The sequence below is a fragment of the Pongo abelii genome, chromosome 6 (genome assembly GCF_028885655.2).
Source record: "Pongo abelii isolate AG06213 chromosome 6, NHGRI_mPonAbe1-v2.0_pri, whole genome shotgun sequence".
Taxonomy (NCBI): domain Eukaryota; kingdom Metazoa; phylum Chordata; class Mammalia; order Primates; family Hominidae; genus Pongo; species Pongo abelii.
Window position 1 is genome coordinate 47,936,332 of NC_071991.2, and position 25,395 is coordinate 47,961,726.

Consider the following 25,395-nt stretch of genomic DNA (forward strand, 5'->3'; position numbering starts at 1 on the left):
TCCCTCCATCCTGTCCTGGACTTCCAGGGCCTGAAACCCTACCATTCTGAGCCTTGAGGATGAATTGACCTTAGAAGAGATTCCAACAGCAAATGAAACACCTTATGTTCCCACTCATAAGTGGGAGTTAAACAACGAGAACACAGGGACACAGGGAGGGGAACAACACACACCGGGGCCAGTTGCGGAGTGGGGGGACTGGGGGATAGAGAGCATTAGGACAAATAGCTAATGCATGCGGGGCTTAAAACATAGATGATGGGTTGATGTGCTGCTGTTTAAAAGCCTGAAAGTTGTCCAGTTCTCATGCAAACCGTATATATACCTATGTAACAAACCTGCACATTCTGCACTTGTATCCCAGAACTTAAAGTAATATTTTTTTTAAAAAAAGAGATACCAAATAAAGTAGAAAAACTTTCACTGTATGTAACTGCATATATATTTATTTTTAAAAAACCTTAGGGTATTGGTTCTGGGAGTCACAAACCTCAGTTCCTTGGGCTCCACAGTATCCTCATCCATAAGATATGAGTGGTAAGAGGAACTGTAAAGATCAACTGAGGTATAATGTACAAAAGGGCTATAAAAATGTAAGCTTGACAGATGGAATGATGGGAGGGGCTGGGGTGCTGGTCTGAGGAGGAGGAGGAGGAGGAGAGTAGGGTCCAGACCTAAAGTGACCCAAGGAAGCTCTACAATGGGGCCTTGAAGGCAGTTTTGGCTGATTTTATGGTTTTGCCCAGGACTGGACCAGTTGCCGCCTTCAAAGCCATTCAGGTTGCTTTGACTTCTAGCCATCTGTGCCTTGAAGTGTAAAACAAATGGTTAATGGCATCAGATGGTTAATGATCTCAAATGTCCCCTGCTTACTGTCGTAAGAGAGAAAAGAGCCCCCTCGAGAAATAATCATGGATGCTATTTTCAAAGTTGCAATTAATCGTATATTCAGGAAAACCTATCTTCTGCCAGTTATTCTGATAAAGAGGAAATTGAGGGTGACAGAGGAGCTGTGCCTGAGAGGGCAGTTTGAATAATCTGTGTAAGGTCAAGAAGGCAGATATAGGGCTTATAATCAACACAGCAGTTTTGGAACAAAGCCCAGAGGGTCATGTCCTGGCATGGGTTAGGGACTGACTTTTATGAGTCAAAATATGTGCCTAAGGCTAGGTCTGACTATCTGGCCTTAAACTTCCAAGTTGTATGGGGGCCATCCTTTGGTTGCTTTTTCAAAAATAGTTTTTCACCATTATTGCCTGAACCAAAGATACCTCCGCTTGTCTCCCTTTGGGGCACATACCTGTGGTTATGTTCTCGTGCTGCACTGTTTTAAAACTTCTTCCCTTATTTTCCATCTCTTTCCTCCAGCTAGTGAGACCTGCAATGACTTCCACCCGATGTTCTTCACCCACGACAGATCCTTTGAGGAGTTTTTCTGCATCTGTATCCAGCTCCTGAACAAGACATGGAAGGAAATGAGGGCAACTTCTGAAGACTTCAACAAGGTAATGTGGATCTCGGATAGAGGCAGGGGATTCCCGTGACGCTAAAGGGGCCTGCTACATGGTCCCTCGGCTGTGTGCAGAAGGCAATTGGCAAGGTGTGGAAATGAGGAAGATTGCAATGATAGTTGCTTCAAGAACGGAGAAAGACAAACATCCCTGTGTAGACGTGAATCTGTATGCTGGGGATGACCTCATCCCTCTGAGGGTAAGCTTGGAGCAGCTTTGTTCCTTTGTCTAAGTCGGAGCCACCAGCAGAGAGTTTTTCTTGAGACACATTGTCAAGGTGAACATTTCCTCTCATAGCATTAGTTTGGGACGCCTTGTCAATATTGCAAGATCTGCCGGGGAAGGGGCCTTCCCGCCACCTGTCCAGGAGACTGGTACAGAGCAAATGAGATCAGGAATACTGCTCCGCCTAGTCCAGTGGTTTCTTTGTGGATTATGGATGTGTTGTGATCATCTGCCTCGTGCTACGTCAAAAAGAATTTTTATTAAAATGAAAGATCCCTTTCCAAGAACTGAGTCATTAAGGTTATATGCAACATTTCTTGGTTTACAGTAAGCATTTGATCCTTTGAACTGAGATGTCCTTTGGTTTTCTATATCATAATGTCTCACAAGAGTGTGACTTTCATATTTCTATTTGTGTGTGAATAATGAGCAGAGGGAAGGGCATTGGCCAACTTAAAGAGAGCAGAAGCACTATCCGTGCTTTCATAGAGAAGCAAAATCTTTGTCCTTAGATAAAGGCCTGATTAGCAATAATAACTATTGCAGCCTTTAGTACTTTTAATTTGCTGCTATATACGGCTCTGACTGTGGTCAGGCCCATCACCCATGACTACTCTTACCCAGCACTAAGGGCTGTGACTGTAAGAGTCGAAGGATCTGGCCCTCAGTCATACTGTGGGGCTTTCATGGGTGTGCTTGGTGCATAACATAATATCTGAATTTCACCTGCACTTAATATACTTGTTGGTCATTGCCTCCCTGTCACCTTCTCCCTGGATATACATCTCATCCTCGTTTCCCACTATATTTCTTGTTTGTGGCATCTTGAACCAACACCAATTGAAAAGAAAGAAAATCAGGAAAAGGACCTATGTTTCAGTCAGGTCCTAACCTGAGTTTCTTCCTCAGCACAGAGATCTCACCTGCCATATCATCTCTGTCATCCCAGCGATCTGTCCTTTGCATCTTGGTCATTGATTGAATTCATTGAAATAGACCCCAGTAATGCCCTTCTGTGGAGAGCACCGGTCTAGAAGCTGCAATCCAGAGCTGTTGTGTGTCTTAGCAGCTATGCCGGAGGACAGGCATGATTCAAGAAGGAAAGTGGAGAAAAGAAGCCCATTAATTTCCTTATGATTATAACTGCAGCCTCCTAAGTGTACTTCACTTGATTATGAGAGACTTTGCATTTCAGGTGCAAATCATCCCTGGGAAAGAGGGAAGGTGGAGCAGGGAGGCCTTTGTTCAATCAAACCAAAAAAGAGAGTTAAATCAGTAGTCTTTGAAATTGGCTAAGGGACTAAGGCCACTTTGCCCTGGATCATTTCAGTTCTTTCATGTGCTGCTGTGTGAAAGCCATCCAGTCCTCAGCTTTGTGAGCTGGGGACACCTGTTTCTCCAGGAGAAGGAGACCTCACCAGCTGTTATGGATTTGGGTATCAGATGTCTGCTCTCTGAGAGATCTCATTTATCCTGCTTTTCCTGAATTATAAATTCTGCATTTTTGCAGAATAATATTTGCAAATAATAATGTTTCAGATATTATTGTTGTTGATCTAGGCACAGATAAGCTGTGTAGAAAATATTATGAAAGTTCTGCAGAGGACTGACTCTGGGGATGAGCATTCAGACACTTAAATCCTATAGAAGTTACAGTTTGTAACATGAAGCACCAAGAGTTCCTTGTTAGCAAAGGAAGCCAGAGGCCCCAGGCTGGAGGAGGTGGGCACAGCTGGTGGAGGGAGGTGACCATAGCTCTAGGGTCCCTGTGGCTTATCATGGCCATGTGCTCAGATTGGTGGCAGACATCCTGCCTGTTCAGGGCCCTGCCAGGTGACAGCAAGCCCCCCAGAGTGTCACTGTGAAACTTTTATCATAATTAGCCTATATGGCTGTGAAATCTCTTCAGCAAGACCTAAGGGCCAGGTTTTGGGTGCAGTTTCTTACTGTAGCTCTAATGCCATCTTTTTGCATTATTTACAGATCACAGACTAATGCTGGGGGTCACACCTCTACTGCCAAGTAGGGATGACAGTTTATGGCTCAGGACAGGCAGCTCCAGGCCTGAGGGCCAGAGGGTCCTGCCTCACATCCAAATAGCCATCAGGCAAGAGCAGTTATCAGAGGAAAATCCAGGATGGGAAGGACAAGGAATTTTAATTTTCTACATTAAATACTTTCATCGTGTTTGCTTTTTTTTTTCTTTTTTTCAGTACTATGCATGCCTTACTTATGTAACCAGAAAAATATATCAGGTATTTTCATTTTTGTCATGCGTATATCACTTTTCTATTGCTGATACAACAAATTACCACAAATTTAGTAGCTTAGACAATGCAAATATATCTTACAGTTCATAGTTCAGAAGCCAGCAATGGATTTCACTGGGACAAAATCAAGGCGGCAGCAGAGCTGTGTTTCTTTCCAGAGGCTCTAGGAGAGAATTTGTTTCCTTGCCTTTTTCACTTTCTGGTGGTCACCTGCATTCCTTGGCTTATGTCCTTGTTGTCCGTCTTCAAAGCCAGCAAAGACAGCTTGAGTCCTTCTCAGATGCCATCCCATCACCCTGATCCCTCTTCTGCCTTGGTCTTCTACCTTTAAGAACCTTGTGATTACACTGGGCGACCTGGATAATCCGGCATCATCTTCCCATCTTAAAGTTGGCTGATAATAACCTTAGTTCTATCTGCAACCCCAGTTCCCCTGTGCTGCAGAAGGTAACGTATTCTCAAGTTCTGAGGATTGGAACGCAGACACCAATGGGAAGCTGTTATTCTGCCTGTTTCCAGTGTGTATTTGATTTGCAGCTATATTAGGCTTTTAGATGTGTAGATCAGTTTAAATTAATGAAACACGGACAGACGAGCCTTTTGTTTGCTTTTCTTTTTGCTAGTAGACATAATACCTGTCACAGAGTTCTGCTAGTGGCAGCTCAGATACAGATATAATTATGTCCCTTTCCTTTATGGCCCTGTTCTGCCTCCACTAGCCTTTTTAAAAAGGAAGCCTCTTTGTGACAGCTTCTAGTTCATTTTGAAGACTGCCTTTCTGATTTTTTTCTGCTGCCCATCTATCAGCCACTGTTCTGCTTTACCTGATAATAAATTGGAGAAGAGAGAAGAACTGAAAGTTAAATCAGTTCACTTTTCTTCTTGTTATTAACCTGGTAGCAGAGGAGATTGAATTTAGGAACAAATGTGGGTTGTGAGTTACTGGTAGATTTAATGTTTTTTTCTTATTCTCTGACTGTCCAAATTCAAATTCAGAAGTATCTTTAAAAAGCCCAACATTAAACATAATTTCTCTTCAACTTTCTTGGACACTATCTCAGGTTCTTGCCACTGTAAACAGAGCATGGAAGGTGGATTTATTTGTCAACCCTGAGACCCAGGGCTCTGTGAGCAGGGCTTAGCTGTCTGTCTTCTTTAGCTCCTCACTGGAGAAGGAGTGCCCCTCAATTTAAAATTTTGATTTGCCCAACAAACTATGCTGGATTCTGTCAGAGGCAGGAATAGCTGCTGCAGCCCGCCTTCCTTGGGACACCAGTTTATAGATATCTAGTGCTTGGTAGTTAATGCCACTGCTGGAAGAGGGTGTTTGGAAAAGCAGCTGTCGTCTGCTCTTCCGGGCTTGGGAAGCAGCAGATGGAATGTTTTTTATTTATATAAGAGAAGTAGAATTGGAGAGTGATTAAAATATTTATGCTTTGAAAAGTACTTTCTTTCAGTTTCTCAATATAGCACTCTGCAGAATAATCCATTGATTCAGGCCATTGAGTTTGTGTTCTATCATTACCAATATTTTAGAGCATGCATTATTCATTTTTATGGGCATTAGAGAAGAGCTGAACTGCAGCTGGATACCTCAGCACACAAGTAGCCCCATAATCATTTCATTGAAATCCTCATTTTTGAGCGGGATAAGAAAGGGGACACAAGTAACTTGGATATTTTAGGTATGGGAATCTCATTTAAAGCATGTGTGGCTAACTACTCCACTGTAAAAAAAAAAAATCTAATGAGAGTATACACTTTAAAGTATATGTCTGTGTGTAGTAGTGTTCCTCAGCTTTAGCTGTACGTTAGAATCACCTGGGGGCTTTTGAAAACCCTGTTATCCCACCGGCCAACCGCACCAGATTAATTAAATCATCAGAGGGGGAAAGCTATGAATGAGTATTTTCATTAAGGTAGATTTGATCATTAAAGGTGATTTATGTTAATAGAATCTCCATCATTAACACATGTGATACTTATCACAAGCTACTGTAAATTTTGTGCATTGATGGAGTAGGATGCTTGTTGACCTGTGTGACCCAGGTTTTCATCCTGGATCTGCTATTCCAGAGCTCTATGTCTGAGAATCTAAAAATAATAATAGTTTTTGAAAGGATACATCACCCTGTCTTTTGGTGGGGTGATAATAAATTGAAGTAATTAGTGTAAAAATGCTCTGAGGAAGTAAAAATGGCATATGTAGTTGTGGAGTGTTCTTTTGTACTGAGTAAGATAAAGCCTGTCTATGAAAAATGAGTAAATTGCCCTTTTCACAAACAGACATTTTTTGGCTATGTTAAAAAAAAAAAAAGTGAAGCTATGAATTTCACAGTAAATTCTGAGCTGACTTAGTAACCCATGTAATTTTGACAAAAACAGGCTTTAAGCTGAAATTTTCATGGATTTTGGAAGTGTCTTCCTCCAAACAACTTTATTAGGTACCTTAGTTTCCCATGTGAAACACACGGTAGCAACCTAAAAATCAGCAGGTCCCATGATTTTCATGTTTTTAATAGCTGGTGAGAATTAAGTCCTCCCCAACAATTACTAGTTGCCCAGATCTCTTCGCTGATGATTGACCGTTTTAGAAATCGTCAAAATATTTTTTCCTAGCATTGGCGTTACTTTAGACGCTATCAAAATCGACATTATAAGCCAAGATCAGATGATTGTGCCTCACTTTCAGATTACCAAAATGGAAGAAACTAATTTGAAAAATGAAGTCACTCTAGGGTAAAAGCACTATTTGAAACTTTATCTAGCAGCATAATAAACTAAGCGCACACAATAGAGCTTAGAATCTCAGGCTTGCAAATGAAAAACCATCCCTTAAAATAGCAGAGACTGTGCATAGGGAGAACCCAGGCCCATTAAACAAAGCTGCAGCTGCCCCTGGCCACGCTGTGAGCTTCATCCGAGTCAATGGGAGAAAATCTCAATTAGGAAGAACGGGAGAGCAGGACAGAAGGAAACATCCTGAGAAATCCCCTATGAAGATTATTCGTAGGAAATAACCACCAGCTAGTCACATCTAGGGATTATAGTGTGGGATAGAAAAGGGATTGTGTTTAAAACCTTAAAGGCAGCTAACACATGAATAAAAAAGGGAAATGTGTTTGCTTCTCAAACTGTTTGCAGCTTACTGACTTTCTGTGCATGCTTTTCAGGGGACAATTATATATTCAGGAGTCTCCTTACTAGGGCAGTTCGACTTCATAGTGGTGCAGACGGCGCTCTGTTGGTTAGCTGAGCTGGCCTAGGGAATGAAAGGTGGTCTGTAAGTCTCATCATGAATAAACATGAGTCTCCTCATTTGCATGAGGCAGGTGACTGTAAAATATCTTGGAGCAAGCTGTGAAAGGAAGCTTTGTGCATCCATGCCCAGGGGAAGCTGGGAGGACTCAGCGTTGTTTATCTTCATTAGAATTCCATCTAGTGCTGCTGTTATTGATCTGAACTGGGCCTGGTGTGGCTAATAAAGTAGGTGTATGTTTTAATTGAAACATGAATATTTGAGTAGAGGAGAAGTCGTTTAAAGAGCCCTAATGTCGTTCAATGAGGTTTTTCATTTTTCAACTGTCTAGGCCATTAACAAGCATTTTTTTTCAAAAGGCTTCTGATGTTTCACAAAGGTCTTAGGCTTGCCACACAGGCAGTGGAACCTCCTCTAGAAGCAAATGCATTATATGAATAGATTTAATTATTATTTCTTTGATATTCCCTGTTGAATAGGTAGCAAAGAGTTTCATATGTGTGTCTGCGTTTAAGCTATTCGCGTAAGATAGTGTTACCTATTTCCATGGAGTTTGCCACTTTCTGTTGGACAGCAATCAAGATATGTCCTCCCAGTCCTCATCAGTGTCAATTATACTATCCAGAGACAGCAGAAAGACTGGGAAAGTGACTTCGGTAACTTGTCTTTTTCAATAAGTATATGTTCAAATAGACCCCAATATCATACATAAACAGATATGTATTAATAACAGGTAACGTGACCCTGGCCCAGTCAGGGAAGCACTGTGGTATACAGCAATATTTCTCCTTCTCTTTTGCATTATCACCCCGCTAGAGAGTTTTTATAGGTATTTTTCCCCAATCACCCTCCCCCTGAAATTGTAATTACAGATATATTGTATATCTCTTTGTATATGTATGTATACCTGTGCCTTTTATGTAAAAAGAGTAAGATTTACTCCTCCAAGAACCATTGTTGTGCCCTCCCTAAGGATGATGTCCCCGCTCCCTCATCAAGAATGCATGGTGCAAAGGCAAGAACCAAGGCTGAATTAGCAGGAGGGATCTGGTGGCAGTCCCATTTGGCCCCTCACAGCAGTGTGACCTTGAGCTTGTCCTTTAACCACCAAGTCCCTTCTCACCTGTAAACTGGTAGTGGCAATAGTAATAAATAATACTTCCCAGAGTCACTGTGGGGATTAAGCTCTCATTAGGTTTGCTTTGCAAATTGTCCTATACAAATAGGAGGTGCTAATCTCAACAGGCAAAACCTAAAGTGTCAGTAATTTGCACTTGATCATGCAGTGTAATTGAGCTGCCTTGATTTCCCCAGATAGTTTGTTCAAATATCCATAAATACAGATTGCTTTATACCTCTGTATGGGGGTGCATTGAACTTTAGTTTGGCCACAGAGGGGATTTTGACCACTGTGGTCACTCCTCTCCAGCCCACCCACAAACAAATGTACTGCAGGTGAGGCAGGGGGCTGGAGACAGTACATAAAAATGCCAAGGGCCTCCCTTCCTGCTGGGTAACCTTGTGCAAGGGACGTGGTTCTATTGGCTTCAGAGTCCTCATCTGTGAGATGGGAATAGGTAATTACCAACAGCTAGGATGGCTGTGCACCCTGATGGCATCAGGCAGATAAACTGGCAGGCTCAGCACTGGCCTGGAGCCAACACCAGTCCACAGTAATGGAGAGCTGGGAGAAGCCTGGGTGACGTGGAATTCCAAATGCCTCTGAAAAGGAAAAGGATGCTCATGGCAACACTGACAGCAAACATCTTCAGGAAAGGTGGACAAGCTGCTCCCTCAAGTTTAGTGATTAACTTAGTAGTGACTCTTTTTTTTTTTTTTTTTTTTGAGACAGAGTCTCGCTCTTGTCGCCCAGGCTGGAGTGCCGTGGCACAGTCTCAGCTCACTGCGACCTCTGCATCCCGAATTCAAGTGATTCTCCTGCCTCAGCCTCCCAAGTAGCTGAGATTACAGGCGCCCGCCATGAGGCCTGGTTAATTTTTGTAATTTTGGTACAGATGGGGTTTCACCATGTTGGCCAGGCTAGTCTTGAACTCCTGACCTCAGGTGATTCACCGGCCTTGGCCTCCCGAAGTGCTGGGATTACAGGTGTGAGCCACCGTGCCCAGCCAGTAGTGGCTTTACTTCTAAGTGTGCTGCCGTGGTGGTCTCAGCTGCATGGGGTCCATGGCCGCTTTTATGAAGAACATAGAGAAGACCTCAGAGGGTGACCAATTTTCAGGGACTGTCCTGGGTTTGTGCGCTGTACCCTGCATTTCCCAACCCTCTACCCCCTGTATTTACAGCCCTGGCAGCATCTCTTTATAAGGAAGGAGCATGCGAGGAATCTGAGTCATCCAGAAAGAGTTGGATTTTGTTGACTGTTCATGTAATTTTCTTTTTTTCTTTTCTTTTCTTTTTTTTTTTTTTTTTTTTTGGAGACAGAGCCTTGCTCTGTCACCAGGCTGGAGTGCGATGGTGCGATCTCAGCTCACCGCAACGTCTAACTCCGTGGTTCAAGCGATTTTCCTGCCTCAGTCTCCTGAGTAGCTGGGATTACAGGCACGCACCACCATGCCCAGCTAATTTTTGTATTTTTAGTAGAGACGGGGTTTCACCTTGTTGGCCAGAATGGTCTCACTATCCTGACCTCATGATCCACCCATCTCAGCCTCCCAAAGTGCTGGGATTATAGGCATGAGCCACCGCGCCTGGCCCATGTAATTTTTATAAAAATGGTTAAACTATTTAAAACCTGTTTAAAGGTTGACTGCTATCTTTAGCTGAACACATTTTTAATATGTTTTGCTTTCTGGACATTTTCTATAACAGGAGCATTTATAAAAATGGTCTTGACCATGAGTGAATCTTACCATTTTGAATAAGCCTGACAGTAGTAAATATACTTCTTGGGTATTCCTTTGTGTTCAAGATTTTGCATGAGGTGCGTCTCATTTCTGAAGTCTTTCTAGAGCCAGTGTATGTTTCTTTGCATGTGTAGCACGTGCTAACTTGAGATTTGCCAATTAGGAGGAGAAAATAATTGATTGGTTCTTCTGCTGGACAGTAGTGAGATATATCAGTCCCTTGGTTCAATTTCTGACCATCCCCGAGCATGAGAATAATGATGACTTTAAGTTAACTGCTTTCCATAACTCTGTTCAGTGACTTCTGAAACTTCTTTCATTTTGCTAACTATACATTGGGGCTGTGTAGAAACCAGTTGTTAACTGGTTTCTATGACCTGAATTCCAGATTCCATTGTGGATTATATGAAAGGTTTGATAATGGCACAGAAACCATTTTATTAGTATATGTCCAGTTAAAAGGAAATTACCTACATTTTATGTAAGGCATGATGAGATTTAGGCATTTTAAATTAAAGGGCAGGTAGGAACCAGAGTTGGATAGCTAAGAAGGGTACCATTAGGTGGGAATCTCTCATGAAATACAAGTCCTCATTGATTTAAAAGAAAATATTTATCTTGTAATTGCAAAGTAAATGATGTTACATGGGAGGTAGAGAACACATTTCTAAAAAGAAATGAGTCTCCTAAGGCAGAACAGAAGAGCACATAGGTGCTGTCATATAGGTGTCCCCTATTGCCAACTGAGGGTGCCAGATGTTGTGATGAATGGAGGATTGAGGGCAACAAGGGGCCCTAGACAAGATAAACCAAGCAGTCAGAATGAGAGAGTGGAATCGGAAGCTATTTGCAAAGACTCCAAAACAAGAGCTAGAAGAAGTTAGGAGATCCTAAGTGAGATTTCCGAATGTTTTCTGCAGAATACCAGATCTAGGTGCTTGGTAGTTAAAATATATATTTAATGACTAAATCATAAAACATGCATATTCAACTTCATATGCATATTCAACCTCTAATTTACATTGCTTATATGTCTGTGAAAATTTTTCAGAATTGTGCTCTTTTATCTGAGCAACAGTGACTTATGGGTCAAGATTATCTGCCTTCATTTTTCCAAGTAGGAGCTAAACACTGATCTTCCTTGTTCAGCCCACACACTGACCCTCCTGCTCTGTCACCATAGAGCCAAGTCATTAAGTCAGACAGGTCCGAAGCGAGGACAGAGGTTGAGAGGCCAGAAGAGGGTATCAAAGTAAGGCTACATTTGGCAGTGGTTCCCTCCTTCTTTTCTCTTTTCTTTTCTTTTCTTTCTTGTATTTGAGACGTTGTCTCATTATGTTGCCCATGCTCATCTCAAACTCCTGGCCTCACACAATCCTCCCACCCCAGCCTCCCGAGTACCTGGGATTAAAGGTGTGAGCTACCACTCCCAGCATTCCAGCCCCTTTTTGGCAATTATTACAGGGAGAAAAATGAACATTAGAACTTGAATTTGAGAGATGATAATTCCAAACTGAATTTCTTCTTCTGCCCGCCTCCTTCTTCCCTTTATTTTCTGGTTTCTATGTGTTTTCTTCCTATTCTGGTAAAGTTAAAAATAATAGATGCTCAGGCCAACTGTGTAGGAGGAAGTCATTTAGGCAGGTAAGCAGGTAAGCAGCTCAGGTATCAATCGGACCACCACCTTCCTCAGGAAAGTGCTCAAGCCTGCAGCTATCACTTTTGGCAACAACTCACTCAGATGCCCCTGCGTTGTCCCTCTTGCTTTGTCCCTAGGAATACCTATACCCTAGAACTTATGTCAGTGAACTGCAATTGTCTGTCTGGCTTCCTAAGAGCAGAGCCTTGCTCTTTCTGTATTCTAAGTATCTAGCACCATGCCTGGGATCTAGAAGGTACTCAAAGTTACTGTCTCACCACCATCATGCATACAGCACAGCCACATCAGCATTCCACATCTTGGTTAATAGGGTCATTATCCAACTTACTCTTCAAATGCTATTCATTCTTTCAACAGATATTTATTTGTGTCTACAACACAGTGCTTGTGGTAGACACTGGGAGTACAGAGGTGAGCAAGACAGGATGGTTCCTGCTGTCGTAGAGCTGGCAGTCTAGGAAGTTTCTACTTAGAAATTTATGGGCTAGTTCCTCTTTGTGAAACTGATTAGTGGCCAAAGTCAGTATAATCACCACATGGTCCTTTACCTTTTCATCATTGCCTCAGTTTCTGTCTTCCTCTTCTCTCACCCCAATGTGATAGACTGAATGGCTGGTCACAGTTCTGCACTGCTTCGTGGTAGTAGCATACTTCCAAATCCTTGCCATGACCTCATGATGGGTGAAGTGTATTTCCTTCACCCTTTGACTTTTGTTTTGGCCAAGTGAACTGGCTTGGGCCAGTGAGATGTGCATGGATGTGAAACAAGCAGAAGCTTGACTGTTGCTCAAGTGATTGAGCTGGGCTTTTGCACTTCTACCATCATCATGAGAACTACATACCTTGGTAGCCACTGCTCCTTCAGTGTAGGTCCCAAAATGAGATATATGGAGCGCAGTTTTTCCAGTCAGCCCACAGAGCTTGAAAGAGCCACCTCAGCTGACCTGTAGATCTGTGAATGTGAGAATAACTTCTTACCTGTTGGAGTTGTTTCTTACACAGCATTAACATGACAATAGCTGACTAAGACAGCAACTGTTACACCAACTTATCTCCCAGCTTGGATACCTTTCCATTTTCCGAATCTCCTCCAACACAGATCTGACCATATCATTCTTGCTTTTAAAACTTCTGTGGCTGTTCATTGCCTGACTCATTAAATTTTATGGCCTCAGCAAGATGTTCAGATTTATCTTTAATTCACCTAAAATACTTTTTCTGCTTTATCTCCGTATCTTCACCCTGCACCTACCCTAGGCTCTACCTGAACTGCCCACCATTTCTTGTACGTGCAATTGCATTTTCATATCTCATTCCCTCTACCAGAAACATCTTCCCGCATCTGCCTGTTGAAATTTCACTTATCCTTTAGGATTTTGCACAAGTGCCACCTTAGCAAGATAGTTACCATCTCCCTTTTATTTATTCAGAATGAAATTTTATACATCTACTCCCACAGCATGGAATTCAAAATTTTTTGGAAAATATCTTCTAGCTGTATAGTAGTTGTTTATTTTTAAGTCTGTCTTCCCAAATAAAGTCAATATATCATTGGAAGCAAGAGCTAAATTTTATGTCTTAATAGCCTCCAGGTGCTTTTAAGTAGTATCTGCTCAAATACTTTGTGTTGAGTGTTGAATTAATTAATGGCCAGAAATGTTTAATTCAATGATCATTAAAAATGATCCACCTGACCAGTAAGCTGAATTCATATACACTTTCTTAATGTGGGGTGGCCACTGTTGTTCAATTCTGAAGGCCATGAGTATTTTGGAATTCCACACAATAAAGAATTTTCTTGCCTCAAATGCCAACAGGCCTTATTCAGAAACACTTCTAGACCCCTCCACCAGAATCTCTTCAGATGCTAATACTCTGAGGAAGTTATGAAATGATTTTGCCATCTGTTTCTTAATAAAAATGGCAGTTGTCATTATTTTTCTGCCTATGTAGCTTTATATAAGGTGAATAGAAAGCTTCAAAGACATTGAACTTTTGCAAAAGAAACTAAATTGTTCTTTTTCCAAGAAGATTGGTTGGAACTCCTTGTTAAAAATCGTGTGTGTGTGTATGTATGTGTGCATACATGTATGTGTGTATATATGTTTATTTACATATATATATATCCCTCTGTTTCGTTTTCACCTTCACTCATTTATTATATTGCTCTTAGGCCTGCTTAACCCACATATCCTGGCCATTCCAGGAGCACTGTTTTTCCCACTAGCCTTGTTTCCAGGCCAGTGGGAAAAATAACATCAGTAATGGCGCTTATTCTTTCCCAGGATGGCTGCCGAGAGACCTTCCAGTGCAAAGGACAAATGTGACTGTCAACCTTCTATCCCATGTAGGGGACTGGTACTTACCCAAGCATGCCCAAGAAATACGTGCTTGTGCAGCAGGAATGTTGAATCACATGTGTGAACACATCATGCCGTTCACAAAAATTATCTTTGGTATTTTACCTTTACCTCCCGAAGTTATCTTAAATTGGGGGAAAAAAATGCATCCCCCTTAGAACGTCATAAGAGTGGGAAGACCCAGTTCTTGCCACAGTGAGAGTTTTAAGTGCTGGAGGCAATCAGCTCCCCAGAACTCTTCTGGTTCTATTCTCCTTTCTCTTTCACATATTTGTTTGCGTGGCTTGGCTGGATCCGAGGTGTATGGCATATGGCTTTTTGCCGCTTGAGCTGCCACAGAAGTAAATGTCATTGGCATATAATGCCAGATTTCCATTTTGTGAATCACAGAGCACAGGATTCTGTCTGAAAGCTCCCTGGCCACTATGTGTTCTTAAAGCAGAAGTAGAAAAGGGTAAGACCCACACATCACACAGAGATGCTTTTCCTATTAAAATGCATGTATTGTCACAACAAGTATATATAAAATGGAAACACTTTTGCCCCAACGTGTGTTTGAAAAAGGTTCTTGGCTTGTTTTATTGTGGTTTTGGCACTGGGCAAGCCTGGACATTTGCTTCCAAGCCTCAGCTGAGCAGATGCTGGTCGGTCAGGGAGTCAGATGAATAAAAATTTGCTTGTGCATGTACCAGAAAAAAAAGGCTGTGAGTAAAAGATAATCAATGTTTTTTGGATGCAGTTTACCAGAATTTTTTATTTGTTAAATTTTCAAGTTATAAAAGCTTTTAGGCTGATAATGGAGACCTGAAGCTGCCACAGATGCAGCCTCAGCCTTTGCTCTCCTGCATGGCTGAGAAATCAAGAGAGAGATTTGCAGATTCACACACACACACACACACAAAGATGACATGGAGCCATATGCAACTGCCAGTACTGGACTGTTTTTGTCCGACAAATACAGCAATTTCAAATGGCTCAACCAAAAATTGTTGTACATTACATGGAATCAGTGGCATTTACCCATAAGCATTTACTGAGTTCTTCACTGTACCTATTTCTCTTTCAGGTTCTCTTATTCTGTGATCATTTAACTCACCACAATAAGTTGTAGTAAAGTCTAAGTCAGGAGCATTGGCCCTGGACCCAAGGAGTGGGGTTCACACCATAGCTCCTTCATTTCCTTGCTGGGTGAGCTTGAGCAGGTTAATTGCCCTGCCCTGTCTAGAGACTGATCGTCATGGAGTTGTTTTGAGGGTTAAATGAACCAAGATTAGGTGGAACCACATGAAATGGCCAATATTGGACCATTTCTGAATTGCAAAATTTGTAGTTCTGTTCTGCTCATCTTAATCAATGAAAAGCATTTGGGGCCATTCCCGTGAGGGAAATGACACGAAGATCACACAGCACACATGGCGCTCCAGATGAGGCATGGAGAGGCATGGATTCTAGTCCAGCTCTGCCTGTGACCTCCTGCATGACCGGGGCTTTTCTCCTATCCTGCACTCACCACCCTCCCTCCTAGACAACCCTGTGGCCCCGGGGATGGCCTCCTTCTGTGCTTTGAATTTCATCCCCTCTCACCTGCTCTGGGGCTCTATTATCATTTCTAATCTTTGCATCATCAGTCTCTTCCTCTCACATGCTGTCTTCTCACCAGAATATAAACACACACAAATCTCCCACATTTTTAATAATAAATAAATGATTTTCTTAACCCCCTATTCACCTGTGCCCCTCCAGCTCGGTTTCTGAAGTCATTGCCTCAGTTTCCCAGCTCACCTTTTCATGTATTAATCCACTGCAGCCTGCCTTCTGCCCACACCGAGAATATAACTGAGCAAAAGAAGAGAAATAGGACTCTAAAAAACACTAAAATATAGTGTCAGTCCTTGAAAACCTCTTTAGCCACAAAAGTCACTGATTTTGACAAAGAATGACCTCCGATGGACAGTTTTAAATCTCAATCTTGTTTGCCACCTTTGCAGCCCTTGACCCTGTGGGCCACTCTCTCCTTAAAAATTTTTTTTACTGTGACTTTGGAAATGAACATACATGCAAGATAGATATAGATAAACAGATATAGATACAGACATATATATATTTATATATGTATACAGTGCACCTAAGATATGTGTACAAATGGCACATTGAATTTATGTGGAAGAAATAAAATAACTATTATTGTTCCAGTTACTAGCAATATTTTTAGAAAAAAAAATTAAAGGGTAACTAAAAATATAACTGAGCTCAAGAAAAGAAATATGACTCCAAAGTGCATTAATATATATTTTGAATACTTGAAAACCTCTGTAGCCACAAAAGACATGATTTCTAAGAGGCAAGTGGGAATTGAGAGGAGTCGTTGAGTTGTTCTAAATTTAAGACTGGAAAGAAGTCACATTGTTATGAATCCCTGCTCTGATGAAGAAGAGAGATATCAAAAAATTTATAAAAATACATCTTTTATCCCTTACACCTTCATGCTATTCGCATCCTCCCCCACCCCCATCTCTTTTCTTCAGCCTAAAAATATACCAAAATCATTCCTGTCCTTAAACAATATTTTCCAACCCTGTTCCTCTTTCAAGTTCTTATCCAATCTCTGTCCGTCTCTGCACTGCCAGATTTTCCAGGAGAGAATGACATCTCCACTTTCCCACCTCCTCACCTCGACGTGGTCTGATGTTCACTCACACCCACCTGCTGCAATTGCTTCATTTAGCTCAAGGTCACCTTCTGATTGTTCTTGTTCATCCTATTCCCTGGCTCTGAGGCACTGACTTGTGTTTCCTCCTGTGCTTCCTGGCATCCTCTCCATTCCTCATTCCCATGGCACTGACCCCTTTAGCACAGGCGTTCCCTGAGGCCCTCCTCTTTTCCTCTCCTACCATCGCCTCCTCCCCACCTTCAACCAGCACCTGAGGCAGACAGAATTCCACCCTCACCATCTTCTGAGCTCCACCCCTGTGGATGGTCTGCAGACTCCTCAAACTCGGGATGTCCAAAACTAAACTCTCCATTCTCATGGCTCCCTTGCCGCTGCTGCTTCTGTGGGCTCTAACTCCAGGAGTGACATCACAACCCACACCATATCTCGGACTTGAAATCCAGGAGAGATCTCTGGCTTCCCCACCTTTTCTCTCTAGTAGGTCCCCAAGTCCTACTGATTCACCACTCTATGAGAAGGGCCACCTGCCTTTTAACGCTGTGACTCCACTTTCCTGCACCATTATCTCAGCCCGGGTCTCTGTGCAGGAACACATGCCAGCATGAAAAATCAATTGGCTTTTGTCAGGCCGTAAATACCACCAAAAGAAAATCTAAAGGTGTTGTTAAGACAGAAAAAAACAAAATCATTTTCCTTCTCTCCTGGAAATAGCTTAATTTTTTTTTCTGGTCTTAAATCATTCCTCTCAAGAATCACCTTCTCCTGTCATAGCTTAGCCACCCTGTGCCTTTCACTTATGGACTCAATTTGTTCTGTATCCTGCCTTCCTGCCACCATCATCTCTTGTGTAGACGATGTGTTTGTCTTTTAATTGGTCTTCCTAAATCTGGACTTGACCCAAGCCTAAGTTCTCTTTCCCCTAGCTGCCAGAAACACCTTTCTAGGACACAGCTCTTCTCATAAGACATCTGTCTTAAAAAACCTTTGGCTCTCTCTTCTTCCAGCAGGATAGCAAAACTCCACATTCTGTCCTAAACCACTCTTCCAAACAACATGCCTATTATGTCTAGCAGCACACCTCCTACTAACCCATCGTTAGTCATACTGAGTGCCCAGCATGCCTTGCATTTCCCAGTATCTGTCCCTGACTGTGTTCCCTCAGCAAGGAGGAACCTTCACTCTTTCTGGTGAAAAATCTGCCTGTCCTTCAAGGCCCTACTCATGGGCCCTGCAGAGCCCCTCCATGGGGACAGGAGGAGTTTTCCCTCTTATGTTCACTTTTCTTCCCCTCTCTTGTAGCACTTAACTTACTCAGCCATACGCTAAGTTTGGAAACTTATTTTAGCCAATTATCTTTGATTTAAATGGGTTCCCATTCATTCTCTGTCCCACCTCATGGCTACCTTGAGGCAATGCTGCAGAATTCCAAAGGCTTGAAAATCATATCTACTCTCTCTGTTTCTTGACTCTACCCCTAAGAACCATGACTGATTCTTACTCACCTTTCTATCCCAGAGTGCCTACCAAAAAGAAATAAATAAATATATATGGGCTTAACAAATGTTACTTAAATTGAATTTTTATCCTATTGTTGAAAAAAATAGCTAATAATGTTTATTTTTAAATCAGCTGATAAGGTCTTAAAAGGAAAAAGCACACTCTAGAACAAACTATGCAATCTACAGAACAAACTGAGTCTTATGGACTCAATTTGGCATTGAAGGGCATTGTGTGGTTATGACAGGAAAAAGAGTGATTGTTCGAGTGGTGATTTCTTTTAAGACCAAGACGAAAAAAACTTAAGCTATTTCCAAAAGAAAAGGAAAGGGAATATTTTTTTCTGTCTTAAAAACGTCTTTGGATTTTCTTTTGGTGATATTTATTGTCTGACAAAAGCCAATTGATTTTTCATGCTGGAATGTGCTCCCACACAGACAGGGCTGAGATGATGGCAAAGACTTCCCTTCCCAAACCACGCTGGGCTGAGGCTGGAGAGCCCTGGCTTCCAGCTGTTTGTGAGGTCAATTATACCCCTCTGCATGGGGAGTAGACAGGGTTCCTTTGGCTCATCATCCTTTGGCTCAATGTTGGAAATTCACCAACATTGATCATCTCATTTGTAGATTATCTCATTTGTATATACAGCTATTTGGAATCATAGTCATTCAAGGGGGGAAAGCAAAGATGTGCATATAGATGTTCATTTCATTGTTACTTATGAGTGAGAAATTGAAAATAGCTCAACTATTCAACAGTGGGGATTGATAAATTAATTTATGGATACATTTATTTATCTGTTAAAATTATTTTACTCATTCAGAATGATATTCATGAATAGTATCTAAATATCAGAAACACGTTTTGTACTATATTAAATGTGAGTAGAGCAGCATGGAAAATTATATCTCAACTAAATAAAACTACAAACTAAAAAGGATTGAATGATTTTTTTTTTTTTTTTTTTTTTTTTTGAGACAGAGTCTCACTCTGTTACCAGGCTAGAGTGCAGTGGCGTGATCTTGGCTCACTGCAACCTCCACCTCCTGGGTCCGAGCGATTCTCTTGCCTCAGCCTCCCAAGTAGCTGGGTCTACAGGTGCGCACCACCATGCCCAGCTAATTTTTGTACTTCTAGTGGAGACGGGGTTTCACAATGTTGGCCAGGATGGTCTTGATCTCCTGACCTCATGATCTGCCCACTGCGATCTCCCAAAGTGCTGGGATTGCAGGCGTGAGCCACGGCACCCAGCCAGGTTGAATGATTTTAACAATGGCTTCTATGATGTTGGGTTGTGGGTTTGAAAAAAAAATGGTTTCTTCTGCATAGTGTGATTAATTATATTTTTCTTTTTTACTATGTCTTTAATGTTCCCCATCTTTGCTACCTAACATGTATTATCTTACAATCATTTTTTTAAAGAAACACTTTAAATTTTGTGGATGTGGAACTGGCACAAGCTCCAGGTGTGGTCTGATCAGTGGTGTCAGTCTAGGAGGAATTTCTTTATCTTGACATTCCATGTTATAAATTCAGGCTAAGTTTGTTTGTTCTTCCTTGAAATAGAGCCTGGGTTTGGGCCAGCTTTGCCAGCCCAGCTAGTGCCCAGCATCTTAGCCTGAAGTTGATTGCTACTGAGATCAAAAGCCCTCTCAGGCTTGATTCAAGAAAGACTCATTAACTGGAAGGAAGTTCTAAGCAGATGTGATACCCTTAAAAAAGTAAGCCACATTGCAGACAGCACCTAGATTGCTTGTAAAATGGATTTCTGAAAGGGGTAGTGTTCAGTGCTTCTCAGAGCACCCTAGTCCCTCTCAGACTGAGATTGCAGGAGTGGCAGGAGGAAGGAATAGGAGACAACAGGGGTGAGTCATTGAGATGTTTTCAGATATCCTTATCCCATGGCTGTACCTACGATGCTGGATAGAATGACAGAAGTACTCAGAAGAAGGCTTGTATAACCTCTTTAAGTTTAAGGTTTGCAGTAGGATTTTGTCTTCTTGGCTAAGTTATCAGATACATCTAGAGATGGTATTCCTGGTGTTGTATTAGTAAATCCAGCCCTAAAGCGTTCCCAGTATTGGCGAGAGCTGTGAAAAGAGCTAAGTGTGCAATAGCCATAGCACATATATTGTATGGAAAGAATGCAAAGGAAAAATTACATAGAGGAAGAACTTTATTTAAGAGAGCACCATATGAATAGAAGCTCTCCAGGTGAGCAGAATAGAGTCTGCTTGGAAAAGATATTAAATATAATGAAATTCATGAACAGAAAATGTAATAAATGGAACTTTATTATTTTCAAGATATTAAGGCTGTATTCTTGGGTTCCCAAGACTTGAAGGAAACACAGGGCAACATGTTAAATTGCATTATCTCAGGCACTTCCTAAATATTACTTGAATAAATGCACCAACTCCTCACTTCCCAACTGGGATTTTTTTGTGTGTGAAATATGTTTTCTCAATGTATGTTCAGAATAGCTGAGAGGTCCAACACAATAGACTCTCACAAAACATAAGCAAGGGCACTTATTCAAGGTTCAGTGTATGTGATTGTTTGAAAGATTTGCTTCATCGTTCTCATGCTTTTCATTGTGTGGAGAGAATTGTAGGCATTGCATTTTGGAAACGATGTTCTAAATTTAGCTTGAGATGACTTGGTGGGGATAGGGATACATTTTTACATTGTATATACATGGATTGGTTATTGCCCTTCAGGGCCAATTTTTATTTTTAATATCAAATTAACTCTTTTCTGCAATTAGTAGCTTCAAGTTGCAGGCGAGTACTGGACAATAAAATAAAATTATATTTTTTTCTAAATTTAATTTCTCCACAAATTAGGTTATAGAGCTTATTCTTGGTGAAGATTGAGAATAACCTGTCAAATATCATTTGCTTAGGGGTCATGGTTCACATTTCAAAGCTTCCTTTGATTGGAAGTATTCATAGATAGAGAACAGTTTGAAGCGATCTGGCTCTCACATGCTGTTGCTATTGAAAGATGGGTTTAAGAACAGCAATCCTGTTTTTGTGATGGCAGTGCTGGTTCGCTAAGACCAGGCACACACTTAGTTGGTTTGTTTAGAGAGGTTATGTGTTGTTGCTGATATTCATTGTGTGACTGGTTTCTGATAAAGCCTACTTACTACCAAGATCCAAAGTTAAAACAACTGGGTTTAAACAGGACTCACCCTAGAATTTCATATGGTGACTCATTGGGCCTATGGGTACCCTCCCCCTGTGGTTCCATATCTGGCCCTGTACAGACCTCTTGGATCCCCCTTTAAGCTTCTCTGCTTTGTCCATCCCCTTCAGAACACGACCTCCCTGGAACTGACTGCCTTCATCTCTAGTTTCTTCTTCTTCTTCCTTGCTTGCCAGGGTAAGCTGAGTCTGCTTGTGTTCTTGACCTTGTTGGTTTCTGTCTTGCTCATCAGACCCTATATTCTTCCCTGCATCCCTGATGCACTCTTTTCTGTTGTAGTATAATCCCTGTTGTCACAGGAGACCGGAATACATAGGTTATCTGTGAGCCTTTTCGTTTGATAAAATATCTGTGAATGTGTGAGAAGAAAGAGCAGAAAAAGTAAGGGCATGAAATGGTTAACCATTTGAAAAAACATGGTGAGCCATGGGTTTAATCTCTACACACTGCAATGAAATTTGTCCTCTAATGAGAATATCAGAAACTAGTTTTTTTCTCAAAAGGTAGAATTATTTGCATGTGAAATGGGTGTGTTTTGGAATTGGAAGAGGTTTACTTATTCATTAGATCTGAAAACCAAGGAGGATGTGATGAAGCTTTCCTTTTCCTATGGCGAAGAAGCTGTTTCTCATTTTGCACCATCTAAAGGATATCCTACCATTGGCTCAGTCGCTTTTTGTCACCATATTGCCAGTGGATGTGCTTGGCAAGACTGAGCTGAGAATTTTGGCATTTTCATTTTTCCTTCTGGCTTGATTTTTCATCAGCCTGCAATTCTGGAATTCATTTCCATGGTATATTTGGAAAATTCAAATTGGCAAGTGATAAACACAGAATTTCACCAACTATCCCTTTGAAGGCTTTCAGAATGATCAGAGATGCATCATGTTGGCCCTTGTTCTTCAGGCCCATGCTCTTCTGCGTCAGCCCATTCACTTATTAGGTCTGTGATGCCGCAGGAACTTCCAGACCTTGACTCTCCAGTCCTATGAATGCAAATCATGGTCACCTCTCCAAGCCTGGTGCTCTGGAAGAGGCAGGAAGAAATGCATGGGTTGGGGATCTGTTTATAGATGGGTATGCATTTTGTGGATCCTGGTATTATTTCTTACTGTTTGTAGGTATCACTTATATGTTAGGCATTTTGTGGGTAATAAAAAATAGCAAAACCCAGGGAAATAAAATTCATATTAATGACTCATATTTTTTAACTCAACCTTAGGATGCTTGGAAACAATCCCACCTGCTCCAGCTGCTTGCTTGGGGAGCTGTGAGGCCACAATGGGGTATGCTGCTCAGGGTGCTCCACAGATGGACACTTGAGTTTGAATCCTGAGTGTCCCACTTTACTAGATGGCAACTGGAGACATATTATCTGAATGTCTTGGGCCTTCGTTTCTCCATTTGGAAATGGGGCCTTTTATAGCACAGGCCCATGGTAAGCATTGCATCTGCATTTTCTGTTACTCTCCTAAGCTTCCACAGATGTCCAGGCTTATCACAGAGAGCTCAGCATCCTGGGACCAAAAGATAAAGTGACAGTGTGGCAGGGTTTGCACATTCTGCTCAGGATCATCTCTCGATGAAAGTGAGGAAAAGAGATGCAGGTGCCTATGTATGGGAATGTTTCTATGGAATATTATTGATATCTCCCTTTGAGGATAAAAAGAGTTGTAAAAGGTCTTCTGACTATGTTCAGTTCAGGTTTTGCATATGTTTTAGTCTTAAAAATGCACGATGTAAAATGATCAGAGATAACTATATACTGGTCAGCCCAAACACTAGAGAAATATCTCTCCAAAGTCTCTTGAATGAAATAAAGTAGTTTCACTGAGCCAGTAGTGGCTACACCTCTGACCCATTGGGGAAGAGTCCGCACTTCTGATCTCACATCCTTGGGAGATACGGTCTGATTCAGTCTGCACTGGGCCTGTTGCTGTTATGGAAGCGATATCAGTGTGTTTTATGTGTGTGGGCTCATGCATGTGCACGTGTGTGTATGAGGGCATTCCATAAGAGGACTGAGATGTAGGTGGAGAAGAGCCTACTGCATATACACCCTAACTGTTTGGAATTTTCATGAGGCTAAGTACCCTGATGACCTCCCTCATAAGAATGAATTAATCAAACAAAACTGGGTAGCAGCATAGCCATGTTGTAAACTGTAGAGACCATTACCATCACCTTCATTGCCAGCAAGGAACATGAATCCTGATGAAATAGATACTCAGTGGAAGCATCCAGTTTGGGACCAGGAGCTGGAAAATGAAAGGAATGGGTATAAGTGCCACCTCTCTTAGTGCCCAGTAAATGGAATCCCTTCCTCTGCCTTTTAAAGGCTCAATATAAATGGTGCTCATTTCAGTTAAGACCTATAGGTGAACTAAGGAGAATTTGGACAGCCAGTTTAGAAATTATTCTATAATAGTCACTATATTTTTTATTCAAAAATACACGCATACTGCCTAACATTCTTTTTTGATTTGTGGATTTATTTAAAAAGTATTACAAATGTATAAGAATTACATCAGATTTAGTAATAATACATTTAATAAATCATGCTATACGGAAAGGAATAAAATTTCATGAGGTTGAATCTGCCCCAAGACAATATGGGATAAATGGTACTGACAGTGCCTGCTCCAAGCAGTACAAAGAGTACAGGTTGTAACGTGTGAGCGAAATAGAAAGGGATTTCTTCTGACCTTTATTCAGATGCCCAGCAGTGATTCCCACTCCACCCCCTGAATTTTCTAAGTATTTGATACTGTGATTCCCATCTCCTTTCTGTGGACAGCACATAGTAAATCTGAATGTGTTCAGAAGCTGGATGATAGGCTACCTGTCATCCATGTGGAGCCTGTGGATTACAAGTCCATTAGGTGTATGCAGAACAACTTCATGCCAGTTCTTGGGAACTTGACAAGCAGTCATCCAAATATGATGCTAACAAAATCCAGGTTTCCCTCTTTTTGAGGCTCACCAGCAGCTCTGTAAGCCTGTATGTACTTTCTTCATCACAGTCTAGAAGGCGAAAAAATCGCCAGAAAGTCCAGGTTAACTAAATAGAGCACCCAGTCTGGGATCTCCATAACAAAACCACTGGACAAGATCCCATGGAAACATTCTTTGGAAGTTTCCTCGAAGATGCTGTAGCTATTTTTTTGTGAAGCGGCCCCTCTAAAAGTATCGATGAAGCTGCTTATTTTCTAGAACTAAAACCATGACTAGCTAGGTGAACGAAAGAGCTTATTTGCTAGCTTTCAAATAGATGAGGGGGAGAAGGATTGAAGGCTAAAATAAAAGTATCTGTTTGCCTTGCAATTTTGTCTTAAAAATGAGTTTTTCAGGATAAAAATTACCTTAAAAAACTGTATGACATTTCACATAGTGTCAACAATGGTAATACATAGTCTTCCTACCTTATTGCTGACGGATCTAATAGCATCTGTATTACCTAGTGAATGTGGTCTTTACGAACTTGCATGCTCTCTCTTCATAAGCCTCCTTACTAGGATAACTACCAAGCACCAGACTTTGCTGTCTACCCACCCTCCACTTTAACTTTGGATTATATGATACAACCAGAATTTGCAGTCATTCAAAAGAAAGATGATCTTACTCTCATGTAGATGGTCTTTTGTAATGGCTTGAAATAGTGAGACCCTCTGTCCCATTCTCCAAAAAAATGCCTTTTTCCATTTTATACATGGAAGATTAATTTTGGGGTAGTCCTCTCCTCCTTTACGAAAACATCTGTTAGCAGTGATTCCTAAACTGTGGTGTGCGTAAGAATTCCTGGAGTGCTTGGGAAAATATTTGTGACTCTACCCCCTGAAATTCTGGTTGGGGAGAGATGCACTTGGAC

General features: G+C 41.4%; 1 protein-coding gene across 6 annotated transcripts in view; it reads left to right on the forward strand.

Moving 5' to 3' along the window:
- ELMO1 (engulfment and cell motility 1) overlaps positions 1 to 25,395 on the forward strand; it is a 593,731-nt gene that overhangs the window by 432,856 nt on the left and 135,480 nt on the right. For all 6 annotated transcript variants that reach the window (XM_024249296.2, XM_054558906.2, XM_024249299.3 and 3 more), the window contains 1 exon segment: positions 1,369 to 1,505. In XM_024249296.2, coding sequence (XP_024105064.1) covers positions 1,369 to 1,505 — 137 coding nt within the window.